This window comes from Plectropomus leopardus, chromosome 5 (genome assembly GCF_008729295.1).
Source record: "Plectropomus leopardus isolate mb chromosome 5, YSFRI_Pleo_2.0, whole genome shotgun sequence".
NCBI classification, from domain to species: Eukaryota; Metazoa; Chordata; class Actinopteri; order Perciformes; family Serranidae; genus Plectropomus; species Plectropomus leopardus.
The window spans coordinates 20,125,786-20,139,470 of NC_056467.1; the positions used below are offsets into that span (position 1 = coordinate 20,125,786).

Consider the following 13,685-nt stretch of genomic DNA (forward strand, 5'->3'; position numbering starts at 1 on the left):
CTGGATAGACAGGTATTACTAGATGTAAAAACTGTTTTGCCATTAACAGAAAAGCATAGAGGGACTCAAGACTTAGACTTCTGGCTGCAGAGTGTTGCATCACTCCAACTTCTATAAAATTAATCTACTAATTAGTGGAAATTGAGCAACTCAATCTGGGCTTGTCACACACAAATAAATTTGCTTTTTTTTTGTGTACTATGTCATTTTCACATTTGTAATTTTCTGTAATCTGAAGAAGAGGCGTGCAAATCTTTGACTTGGTTTAAGTAAAAAAAGAAAGAAGCCAAGAAATGGAAAAGTGTAAAGTGAAATTTAAACATTAAAGAAGGAAAAATTAAAAATATATACATATATATATATATAATTTGCCTTCTTATATTTATGCTTATATATATATATATATATATATATATTAGTGCTGGGCCGTTAACGGCGTTAACGTGCTGCGTTAACGCGGGATTAGGAAATTAAGGAAATTATCGCGCGATAAACTATTCACTAAGTTGGGTCTATACAGTGAGCAAGGCATCAATTTCACTTTGTTGTTTAAGCGCGGATGTATACCTGGTCGAATTACGCGGAGGGGGCGTGAACAAGGCGGAAGCTGGTCTGCCTGAGTGACTGGAGTGATTGGCTCAAGCCGTGTCACAAAGCTGCTGACTGTTAATGGTCTTCTTCATGACCTCTAATGTAGGCCCACAGTTCAGTTAGGGTCATGTTATCAGAGGCTGCGCCCTCTGCTGTTCATTCCAGTTAGCAGGAAAAAGCTTTTTCCACATGGAGACAGAACCTGTGTTCCTTAATGTCTGTGTTTAACAAAATAAAAAAAAGTTAAACACCAAAGTAAATCTTATGGAACATTATTTTTCTTTACCAAATATTATAGTAGAACAGCTTTCTCAAGCATTTTGTGATGCATTTTCATCATTTAGATAGATAGATATTATTTTGAATGTCTTTGGCAAAATTCAAATCTATAATTTTAATCTAGATTAATCTAGATTAACTACAGGATTGCAGTGAGATTAATCTAGATTAAAAAAAATTAATCTATGCCCAGCACTAATATATACATATATATATATATATATATATATATATATATATATTGGACCGACTTGCAGTATACATATATATATATATATATATATATATATATATGGCTAATGTAATTCTAATTATACTTCTCAAGAACAAAATCCGCAACTGGATCTTTGCTGAACTACCACCATGCTTCTGAAAAATGCACTTCCATTTTAATTAGATGCCAAGAATCTGCTCCCTGACACTGATACTTGAGAGTTTATTTAACAACATTTCTCAGTCTGTTTTTCCAACCACTTAGTGTTTGCTCCCTGTGACATCTCCAGCCTCCAGTTTCTACAGAGCATCTTTCCTCTGACTCTTAAAAGTCCTCAGCTCACAGCTCTGGAGATGCTTGTTTTAATTGCAGCCTGCAAGTGTTACTATTTCTAGTATCAGTTTTTGGCTGAGTGTGCTCCCACCCTCGGAGAGCTGTTCGCCAAAGCTCCTCCACCCTCAACCAAAATTTGAAAGTGTTGTGTAAGTTCCCTTAGCTCTCTGTATTCCCTTTGTTCTTCTCCAACCATCTTTTTCCATTATTTCTCTCTTTTATCTCAGTTTCTTTTTCTCTTACATCTCCTTCATAGTGTCCGAGCTGATATGGTGTTACAGCCATTGAAGATGAAGCTTTATACTGTGGAATTGTAATATCCTTGTTAAAGTGAGCTTAATACCATGTCAACAGTCAAGGCCACGTCTAAGGGCACACACTCACACATCTATGCGCATAACCGAGGTCAAAGCCTGTGAGATAAATCAGTTTAACGCCCCTCTGTCCTCTTGACTTCTGAGCCAGCGGTCAACAAGAGGTGTGTGGCATTAGTCCTTTAATCTAGATTAAAATGTCAAGTGTTGGGAGGTTTCAGAGTGACAGGTACACTTACAGTAACCCTGTTACACTGTCTTGAAAGATGTTGCAGGAGAAAAAGGGGTTGTTAGAGAGAAGGACAGGGTTGTTAGGATCTAGTTTAATGCTTCAACTTTATCTGCGCTGTCAGTTTGTCATTACCTGAGTTCATCCTGTATTCCTGCAGTAAGGCAAATATCAGTAATGTTTGAGGGATGAGCTCCCTCTGAAACGTCAGACAGCTGGACTCTAGACGATCAATAAACACGCAAAGGACTGGTAATATATTTACAGAGCGAGCAGAGGGAGGCAGAGAGAGGCTTCCAGATGGAGAAAAAAGATAAATGACTGCAAGTTAGAGATTGGAGTGGCAGCAATTGACCCTGAGTTAGAGTGGAGGAAACAGAAGTGGCTTAGTGTCTTGTGTCATGGTACCCTGACATCAGAGAGACAGACAGACAGAGATGTGCACACACACACACACACACACACACACACACACACACACACGCAGACACACACACACACACACACACAGAGAGAGAGACAGACAGTCGATCTATTAAGAAACCTGGATGGTGGTCTTATAGTAATGGATAGATATTGTTGCTGCTGAACCAAAGTAGTTGGATTGAAGCTTAATGTAGTGAAGAATTGAACAGGATGTTAATGTTTTTGTAATTATCAGTGCTATGTAAGTGATGCAGCTGTTATCTTGATCAGCAGACAGGATGGCTGGCAGTATAGTGCAAGTGAAATCAGATCTGGTGCTTTTGCAAAGGCTGACAACATTGCAAACAACTACTAGTGTCGCTACTAGTTGGTATCTTTTTGGGTAAAGGTTCACCAAGCATTTGTGCATGTCATATGAGCCCCTCTGGTGACATTTGATAAAAAAAAAAAAAAAAGAAAAAACAAAGCTTGGTCACAAGATAATAAGGTGTGGCCACGACATGATTAAGTCATGGTCACAAGATAGTAATGCATAGACACGAGATAAAATTGACTCGTGGCCACAAGATAAGTATTGTAGTCATCTCCATGCTGCTTGTCTGCCTCTGTCACTGCGCCGTGTCGGTTTGCTCCAATTGATCAGCTGTGTGATCAGCGATCACTGTGGTCCAAAAATGTGTCCTCTTCAGACCGTCTGACAGAGAAATATAAAGCCTTTAACAGCGCTGGTGCATTTTCTTCAGGACACATGCATTGTCTATAGTGCTAAAACACAATTAACATAATTTTTCTACTCATTTTAAACCTTATTACAGCCATCCAAAGACGGAAGGGACATGACAGGGATGTGGGCTAAGTTCATAACGATACATTTTAGTAAGGCTGCAACTAAACATTCATTCATTCTTCATCTAATTTTTGGTGGCTATGTGAATTATTGTTATCATTATTATTACTTTTAGGGGTCCTGAGATTTAAAAGGTCTAAAATCGCCAATGTCTAGTGTGTTGATGAGGCAATTTGGCAGTAAAAATGTATGCCTAAGTCTAATTGATAAAGTTCTGAAGATCATTTTTTCTAGCAGCAATGCAAGGTCCTTGTAATCTGAAAGAAACCTTTATACACCAGACCGAAGCAGTGCCGTTCACCGGGATGATGTGACTGAGTGCACTGTTAAAAATTGCGAGGGGTCAGTTTTTTTACATTAATAAACAAAAACAAAAACAAAAAACAAAGATCATTGATTTTACCATGTAAGTTAATTAATGCACATTCTCCTTCAACATCTGCAGGAGAAGGCGCTTCAAACAACTGTCTTTAACCTTTATTCGTAATTAAAACAGCACCAGTCTAAAACTGACAGCTTCGTAGTAGACAACCATCCCACTACCGCAGTTGAATTATCTCCTGGCAATGACTCACTTAATTATCTTGTGGCCACAAGATAATTGTCTCGTGGCCACGCCTTATTATCTTGTGGCCTAACATTATTCTTTTCTTTATTAAATATTACCAGAGGGGCTCAGTACATATCGTTTATAAAGTGACATTATAAATAAGCTTACTTTGCCATCAGGAAGTGGAGGGGATGGTGGATGGCGAGATGACTTCCAACTGCAAGCCACTTTATAGGACCAACAAACAAGAAAGCCAGTTGTGATTTAGTGAGTGATTGCTGTGTTTTCAGCAGCTTTTTAGTTCCCAAATGTGGTTATTTTAACTGGCAATACCCTCTAGGCCCACTGGTTTATAACATAGACCAGGGATACTGAATTTGCTCTGCCCCAGGGCCACTTTTACAAAATGACATGAGGCCAGGAGCCAGTTACTTAACAAATATTAACAATATTTGAGGTGAATAGACAAGGAATATCCAATTGCAGCAACCCTGCATAGTAAATTAAATCAAAATCCACTTCCATACTGTTGTCATGAATATCTAAATTACCTACAGAGACCAAAACTTTTTTTTACCAGGATGTAAACATGTTTATTTCTGTTGTAAAGTTGGGCATTTTTACATGGGGATCAGTGGGGATTTACTCTGTACTGGAGCCAGTGTCAAGTGGCCATTCAGAAAAAAGTCGGTTTTTGGCACTTCCTTATTTGTCAGTACCAGAAGGTTGCTGCTTGGTTTAGAATAGTCCGTCCCTCAGCTTTCCTACACTACAGTATATCCAAGTCTTGGCCATTAGTCAGTTTTTACAGATGGCATAAACCTTTTTAAAAGGGGTCATAAAAATATTGTTTAATTCTTTTTAAGGGCTAGTTAATTTCCTAAAAACAAATGGGCACTTTATCTTGTTATCTCTCAAAGGCCATAAAGATTCTTTTTAAATAGATTTATTACATTTTTATTGAATACAATTTATTTTCCACTCTCCTAGCTTTCACATCTCCTGCATTTCTTCCTGCCTTGTAGCATATCTTTCCCTCTGCCACTTTGAAACAATCTGACGCGAGCGAGAGGACCGACTGCACACATCGCCATAGCAACACAGTCTTAATGATGGCAACAAGCGTGACCTGAAGATTTCATTTGAGAGTGTCTGGGAGAGGGATGGAGTGTGAAGCCACAGCTCAATTGACTCCTCAGTTTTGCCCTCTAATTTGCTTCCCTCACACTTCTCACTCTACTTATTCATCAGTTTCCACTCTCTTCCTCCTGTAAGGCAGCCAATAATGAGGCTGAATAGATACTTGATCGAGCAGGTTGGCCTCCTCTGTTTGGTAACCACGAGGGGGAAATGTAATCTAACTCCTTGACACAAACAACACACACACATGCATGGCCCCAAACAAAGCTCAGTTCTTATGTCATTATACCAGAGGTTGCTATGGTTACAGGAATAAAGGAGACACTTTTCCGTAACCCTTACACCTCAATGTGTTTCTGATGTTGTGCAAAACTGGACACAAAGATGATCATTCAGACCTGTTTCATGGAAGAAAAAAAAGTCCCTGTTTTTTTTTTTTTTTGCATCCCTCATTCAGATAAAAGTTAAAAGTTAACAGATTATTTACAGGTAACAGGTGATCTGTGATCCATAACTGACCCCCCCCCCCACACACACACACACACACACACACACTACAGAGCACTGGTTAAAGTAATTTTGAGGGACCCACAATGCAGTGCAAATAAGGTTTTCAGTTAATGAAGAAATGTTGCTAAGTAACATATCTGGAAAGTTGCAGAAATGCTGATATTGAACGTACGAACAATTTTCATTTAAAATGCATTTCAGTTGTTTTCTGGAAAAATAGTATCTACTCGTAGTGACTACAGCATTTTTTAATGACTTTTTTATCAATTAAAAATGAACCAAAATCAATCTTTTTTTCTAACCTTAAACAAAGTGCTTTTGTTGCCTAAACCTGGGACAGGAATGTGGACATGAACCCGAAGTTCTTGTGATAAGGTCTTGTACTTTTTATGCCAACCATTTCCTCAACCACTTCCCTCTGAAGCCTATGCAGTATGTCAATGTTGTCTCTGATGTAGTGGAGGGTGTACGCAGGTATTCAGGATATACCCACCTCTTTTTCTGGCTGTTTACAGTATACCCACCCACAGCTGGAAAGCCACCTACTTCCACCTTAGTAATTTACACATCTACCTAACAGTACATCCACCTCATCAACTACTAGACTAAAGAATGTTTTGTTAAAGACATATCTCTGAACTACATGTGACATGTGACATTCACCCATTCACACACACATTCACACACTCGTAGCTGAGGCTACCATACATGGTGCCACCTGTTACTCAGTAACCTGAGTAGCAGCAGCTGGTGGTGCCGCATCAGGAGCAATTTTTGGGGTGTCTTGCAAAAGGATTCTTAGCCACAGCCACCCCATGATTTGTAACATACAAACATAATTGCTGTAAGACAAAGTATATTTACTGCATTTACTGCAAACTGTGCATTATTTTGTAAACTTGCAGTCTTCTCTTTCTCTGTTGAAGCATCTTTGCAGGTTGCCACCATCGACTGTTGAAATTGCAAGCGAAATGGTGTAAAACCTTATGTAGAAACGTGTATTACATTGCTTTTGTACAATAAACAAGCTATGGACTCACTCATTAAAAACATAGCTTCATTGCACAATTGTTGATAAAAACCTCAATAGGGTATCTCCAAGAAACAATCCATCCCAGTGGCCTTGAGATTTAAGAGGCTGTTTCATGTAATCTCAACTTCTCCGGTTCCAGTAGATTCAGGGACCTGTGTTGCATATTGCCTTTTCTTTCTCTTAGCTCATTTTCTGCCATCTCTGGACCGCTGCTACTAAAAAAAGACAAAAATTAGAAAAAAAAGAAAAAAACTCACCTGGTCATGCTCCAGCCATTTTGCATTTAAATGACTCTGTCATTGACAGCTGTGATGATGTAATTTCCTCTGTGAATGAGAACGAAGTTATCAGTTAGCACTCTGCACATCTACTACTATGTCCCGCTAAGCTGTGTGTATCACAAGCTGATGTTTGCTGATATGGAAACACATCTGTTAGGCAGATTAAATGCTTGTAGAACTTTGCTGATCATTGTGTAATGGGTTCACTATCTCCACTGAGCTATTATAATTTTATGTTAGCGTACAAGCTTGTCAGAGGATTTATCCTGTGCAGCTAGTGTTTGGTCCAAGCTGCTTCATGTGACATATATTATTCAATGATCCCATGTTATATTAGTGGATTCTTCACCTTTTATTGTTTGTTTACTGGCAAACTGACATGAAAAGCATTCATATAATGCAGATTTTCAATGATCTCGTATTTTTTTTTTGCTTCTTTCTTGTGACAAAATATGTACAAATACATTCTTAAACTGAACATCTACCAGTGATTTAAATCTTCCTCATACAGTGTAATCAAACTGTGGCTCTGTCTGTAATTGGAGACATTTGCTTTGGGTTTCGGTTTAGTAGGGCTACCTGCTTTCTCTTATTCATCTTTGGGTTTTATGCAGCTTTAAAGAAGGAGGTAACGTGCAGAAACAAACTCATTATGAAGAAGTGCTGCTGGAAGTTTGGTTTGATTGATTAGTTTGACTTGACTAACTTTTAAAGATCATCTTTTATGTCTGCTGGTATCTTGGGGCTTGTTAACATATGGAGACTTGGCTCTTTCATGGCATTAAGATGATAAATGAGTTTCTCATTTCTCTCATAGTGCTAAAAATGGCAATTTATGCTCCTGGGTGTCCTTGTCTGTGTCTGTGTATGAAAGCTATTCTGTTTTCTTCCTTTTTCTCCTCTTTGTTCTCTTTTATATCCAGACTTAGATTTTTGGGGTAAGATGGGTAAGGTGGCCGCCCGAGAAAAACAACGCCACTGTAGACATGTAATTGTCTTGTAATTCCAGCAGACTTACTGTAGCGTGTTTCAGAAGCATTTCAGAAGCTATTAAAAAAAACCCAGAAAAAAACATGTCTTGTTTATTTAAGATGGAATCATGGTGTATTGCAAAGAGCAGAAACAATTTTCCTTCTAAAAGACGCTGTATGCTAAATATAGACACAAAATAATTATGAGGATGAATGTATTTTTGATAACTGAAACACAGCCACAAATGTCTGATCCATGTCGTAGATAATTGGACTTTTAACAGTGTTATACTTGTCTGTGGGCTACAGCAAAACAAAGTCAGAAAAAACCTCAGTAAACATAACTGAAATAGATGATAAAAAAACCCATTTAATTACACAGCCTGCTTACTCACTTAAGGTAGAAGCACGAAATCTGCAAGTCTGCAGAATCGGGCAGGCAAACGCTCCACTTCTGAAACGCTTCTGGTGTGTTATGATGCCGTGCCGAGAAATGGATCCAGCTCCCTTGCAGTCAAGAGAGTGCCAAAGATAACAAAAATAGGTGTATTTATTCATCTGGTAACATGGCTTACTTTAGTGGATCATAACATATTGAGTATGAAAGTCTGCAGATGCTCCGGTTCAAAATGAGACCAAACTTTCCTATGGATATCAGTTTTTGAGCCACAATGAAGGCCAAAAGGTGGCCTGCAACAGATGGTTAGGCCTGTTGTTTTCAGTCAAGATGATTTCCAGAAAACATGCAGCCCCTGAAGGTCGGTTAAGAGAAGTGAGGAGTCAGCAGTCAATGACACAATAAAATAGTCATTGAAAAAGTTTTTTTTTTTTTTTTTTTTTTTTTTTAAATTGTTAATCACCACAGCTGCAAGAGACCTTAATATGAGGCTGATTGGTCCAGTAGTTTGTGGGATAAGCTACTAACATATAGATTCATGAACTCATGCATGCACACACATGTATCATGCATAACCAAATGCATGATACTCTAATGGCTTACACCTGGTGCTGATAAATATATAAAAAATGTCTTCATCAGAAAGTTATGATTTTGGACAAATGCTGTTCAGCAGTAAATACTTAAATTAATTTATTGCTTACAAGTACATTATGTTGTTTTATTAATAATTTACTAAATGTTTGCATGCTGCTTATAAATGCTGAATAGGGAAAGTTAAAGTAAAGTACTTCCAGATGATGTTGCACCAAAATCCAGCCCACTAAACATACAAATGAATGCTCTTAAGACAGGTGTGAATTTCATAAAGAATTCCCCCCTTGTTTGCAAAGTATAACTTCAACTGTGTATATGAAATTTGGGCATGAAAGAGTTTCTTTATCTAATATGGGTGTGATTTTAGAAACCTGTAGCTCTGTAATTATGTTTGATACATGTATAGGCATCTCTGTGGTGTTATTACACTGCGTCGGCAGCAGGATCACACACCTGTACACTGATTTTAAAATGAATTGGTTGCCATCAAGCAGGACACACCACCCATATTTTGAGGAGTTGAAAACAACAAGGAAGGTGGTCATGAGAATAACGTAGGAAAAGTCCAAATCTATTTTCCTCTGCTCCAATTTTCTATGCAAAAGAATATCTTTTATTGTTGTTTGAGTTATTAAGCATTAACTCAATCTAAGCAGGGTGCTGCAAATTAACCTGACCTACAGCATTAGATCAAATGTGTCTTCACTGCTATCTCCCATGTTTAATAATTTGAGGCATCTGTGAAATAATATTATGAAATGGTTGGTTTGGCTGTAGCTGTGACAGGAGGGAGAAAAGATTAAAAGGAAACTTCAGTGTTTCACAGGCAACATGACAACGTGATGTGACATTCACCTCAGCCGTCCTTCAGTGATGCTGCTCTTTGAAGCTTGCACTGATGTGAAGAACCGTGTCTAAACACGCACGTACTATATCAAAGATACCTATGTGTTTAAAAAACTGCCACTGCAGCCTCAGCTTGGCGTTTACATTTGAAGTTATAAAAAAAAAGGTTATTATTTAACTGCTTTTTCAAATACTTTGGCTATAACCAGGGACAGGGGTTGTAAATTAGCCTAGGCTAGAAACCCTATATGCAACACATCAGTAAATTGTTCTCGAACTTGTCACTATGCTCATTGCATTTTCCCTGTCATATAAACCAATAAATAAAAATTAAAAAATGATGGTAATGCTCATTAAGCACAGCCGATAAACTGGAATAAATCATAAATCATGCAACATCAGGCTCAACCTAAATAAATCATTTTTCTTCAAACTAGATACTTGGTTGAGGGTCTGAAACCTCTCTCTCCTACCTTTTCGATGTCGGAAGACTGGCAATGTCCCAACAAATACTAGCTTTTGTTGCTACAAACACAGCTGTAAATGTTGATATGATATATATGAAACATACAGATGTATCCCTGATTTGCAGAAATGTATAATTCCAACATTTTATTCTGGTGACTGAGCTGGCCAAAAGGTGTGCCCGCTTCATGCAGGGATTGTCCAGCTGATGTCAGTGTCAGAGAGTCCTCTGATAATTTACATGCCCACATTTCTCCATAAATGCATGTATGTAAATGCCCTTAAAAATACAATTACATATCGACACTTGTGCGCCTCCACCACTTAGTAGACCTGTCAGTGAGAAATTTCCGGTAAAGACAGTGCAATATCATTGACTGTGTCGCATCATCTGATTCTGTTTTATACATAACAAATCTTCAGTGGCAGACAAGTCAAGTCAGTTTTTCATTTTCCCCCTCAGGATGTGTCCTGGACTCCATGAAACAACTTTATTTATTTGGACTGCTGTATACTGTATGTAGTACACTGCAGAACTGTTGTGCTTTGGGACTCTTGTGCGTTTGTACCCTCTGGACAAGAACAGTTTCCATTTAGAGAACTGTCAGTATGTCGGAGGAGTGTTTGATGATTCGATTGGTCATCACTAAAATCTGCCCTAATCCATCTCCTGCTACATTCATCCTGTTGTTGAATTTTTGCTGCAGTCTGTCGTGATTTCACTCGTTCATCTGGCCACCAAAATAGCTAATCTTACTTGTCAACGCCTACATGTAATTGTCAGCCCACATGAGTTTCATCTTAATGTCTCTGCAGTCGGCAGAGTCTGAGGGTGTGGGCCTGGATGGAAAGAGGATATTGAACTGTAGAAGGAAGTGAAGGATGCTGGTACTCAAGCACTATGAGGGATGAGATGTGCTGCTGTGGACTGAATCTGATGTTTTTTTTTCCATCCCTGTTGGGAGTGACACTTCTTGTCAGTATTGATTCTGCCTCTGTGAAAGTGGCTGGTTTCTGTGAGCGGATGAGTTAGTTAAGTCCACTAATCTACTTTATCTTTTCTGTTCTTCCTCACTCAGAAACTAAGGCTGAGCTGGAGGATCTCATGGCAGACATCAAGAAGTTGGCCAACAAAATACGCTCCAAATTAAAGAGTGAGTATGATTCTTCTGTTTCTCCCACTGGAGCTGCAACTAATGACTATTTTCTGTGTCAGTGAAACCCTTTGCTTGTTTGTGTTCCACCAGTTCAAACATTGTCAAATTGCCACAAGTTCCCCAGAGCTGATCAGCAGCCAAAAATATGAAACAAGAAAAACAAGCTAATGTTTGTGTTTGATGTTGAAACTAGCAAATGTTTCCTAATTTCAGATAATAATTGACTGTTATACAATTAATCATTCCCTGTTCTTTCAACACCAGTATGTGTATATTTTTGTTAGAGCTGAAAAAATCAAACAAAGAAATATTTCACTGCTGGAAAGATGGGGTTTTCATAAAATGCATAAAGACACAATTAACATTTAAATTGTTGTTTAGCCCTGGAATCTGTATTCGCAGTATTATGAGCTTTACCAGTTCCAGCTGTTTGTGATTGATGTGATGGCGCGTGTGCTTTCTCAGAAGAAGAGAGAGGACAACAACTGGGACATGAAGAGACAGTGAACTGTAAAAGCGTATGTTATGTTTGGCAGCCAACAGACAAACTCAGTTTAGAGTCTGTGCTGCAGAGGGTCGAGTGATCAGTGTCACTTGCCATATCTGTTACTGATATGCATGAGCACACACGAGTTTTGTTCACACTTGTGCGCACAAACTGATTGATGCAACAGGAACACACTGTGTGCAGGGGTAATGAATGTGTACCTCATCCTGGATCAGACCCCTGACTTGTATAAAGAAAGTTCTTGCTCGTTATCTGTCCTTGTGTGTTTATAGCCATGTACTGTGTATATGTATAAGAATATAAATATATTCCCTGATTTGTTTGCCACATTCCACCTTCTCTGCTTTGCATTTACATTTTATAACATATCACTTCTTTAACACACCTTTCACACTTTCTTGCATTCACTGGTTTCAGTCAGTGAATTTCCACCGCTGGCAGCTTTCTCGTCTCCCACTTTCTCCTCTTTCTTTGGGCATACAAAGACATTGTCATATTCACAATCCAAACTTCTGTGTCACACATCACATAACTAATTTTCTGCCAAATAAGATGCTCTCCTGTGCCTCCTTATATCACTCAGGTGTCGAGGAATAGGGGTTGGAGATGAAATATCACACAATATCTTTAAGCAAAGTAGAGCACAATTTAATGGCAGAGAGCTACAGTAGAAGATAATAGCCTGTAACTCTCAGCCTGTGTGCCTAAAGCCTATTACTATTCTACTATAGACTTATAAACTAAAGACTATGTTGTTCCACAACATTTGCAGGCAAGTTTTCAGTCATGAAAATGTCACAAGAGTAATAAATAAATAGATTTCAAGAAAATTACCAAATGCAACATATTCCCTATAATAACTCATTTGTGCCACTTACACGGATACTTCCTCTACTTTCAACCTGCTTTGTGTTATAACAATGTGAGTGGTGTGTGTGTCTGTGAACTGTGGTAAATTGTGAACGCTGGCCACTGGGGCTGTTGCTTAAACTACAGGCTGTACTTTAGCATTTTTGTATTGCCCACCACCCATGCTGGCACCAGGGACACAAAGAGTATAGATGTACATCAAGAGACAAATCGTCCCCCTCTCTCTCTCTCTTAAAGTCAAACCAAACTCTGATCAAATGGTTAAACATTGACGGTCTTTAATTTTCGTCATTATGCTCAGCAGCGGCGCCTCTACAAAGACTTCCTGACGTGTGACTGTGAGGGAGCTGTAAGGAAAGTGCTAAAATTGGTTAAAATTGCAGATATAAAGATCAAAAATAGTTTTAGTTTCTTACACCAAGAAACATTTCAAACAATATTACTGCTGCAGATAAGAAAAGGGAGAGAAACAGGTGGAGCTGTGGAGTGAACAAGAGTTGGTGTTTAACTTGGCATGTATTTTAGTGAGAAAATGTAATTTTGTTTCCCTCTCATGGTTTCTTTCCACTAGCGCAGCTAACCAGTGGAGGCAAGAGCAAGTTTATTTTCTAAGATTATATTGATTCCGAATTGAAAGCAAAACTGTTGCTATTTGATGCCTTTTATGTTGTGTTTCTAGGGTTATGTGTTTTTGCATACACATAACAAATTGTTAAAATGTCTGATATCTTCAAAGGAGTTTGGTATAACATTTTTCACAAACAGCAGGACTGGAAATAAAAGGAATCTAGTTGTAGTCTTGCCAATAGTGACTCTGCCTCTGTCTTTGCAAAATCTAAAACTCAGAGAGGGTAAGAGGGTGTCACACTTTCGTCTTTTAAAACTCAAAGTCTTCTTCTAGTGTATGGTAGGCATTAGGTTACTCCTTACACTTGAGTTTAGAATTAAATATATTGACAACTACTTGCCATTAAACTTGGTGTGAGTAATCAGCCTCCAGAGGATTATTGATGGTGACTTTTTGCAGTCTCTCTCATGCAACCATCTTTTTTCACACATGGCAAAGTATCGCAAAAACAAATGGCTGGATCTCTGAAATTTACTGTGGATGTCCATGATCTTCTGAG

The 13,685-nt window shown here is 38.4% G+C and overlaps 1 protein-coding gene across 3 annotated transcripts in view; it reads left to right on the forward strand.

Annotated features, from left to right (window-relative positions):
- stx1a (syntaxin 1A (brain)) overlaps positions 1–13,685 on the forward strand; it is a 76,945-nt gene that overhangs the window by 39,312 nt on the left and 23,948 nt on the right. For all 3 annotated transcript variants that reach the window (XM_042487062.1, XM_042487063.1, XM_042487061.1), the window contains exon 4: positions 11,103–11,177. In XM_042487062.1, coding sequence (XP_042342996.1) covers positions 11,103–11,177 — 75 coding nt within the window. The remainder of the gene's footprint in view (positions 1–11,102; positions 11,178–13,685) is intronic.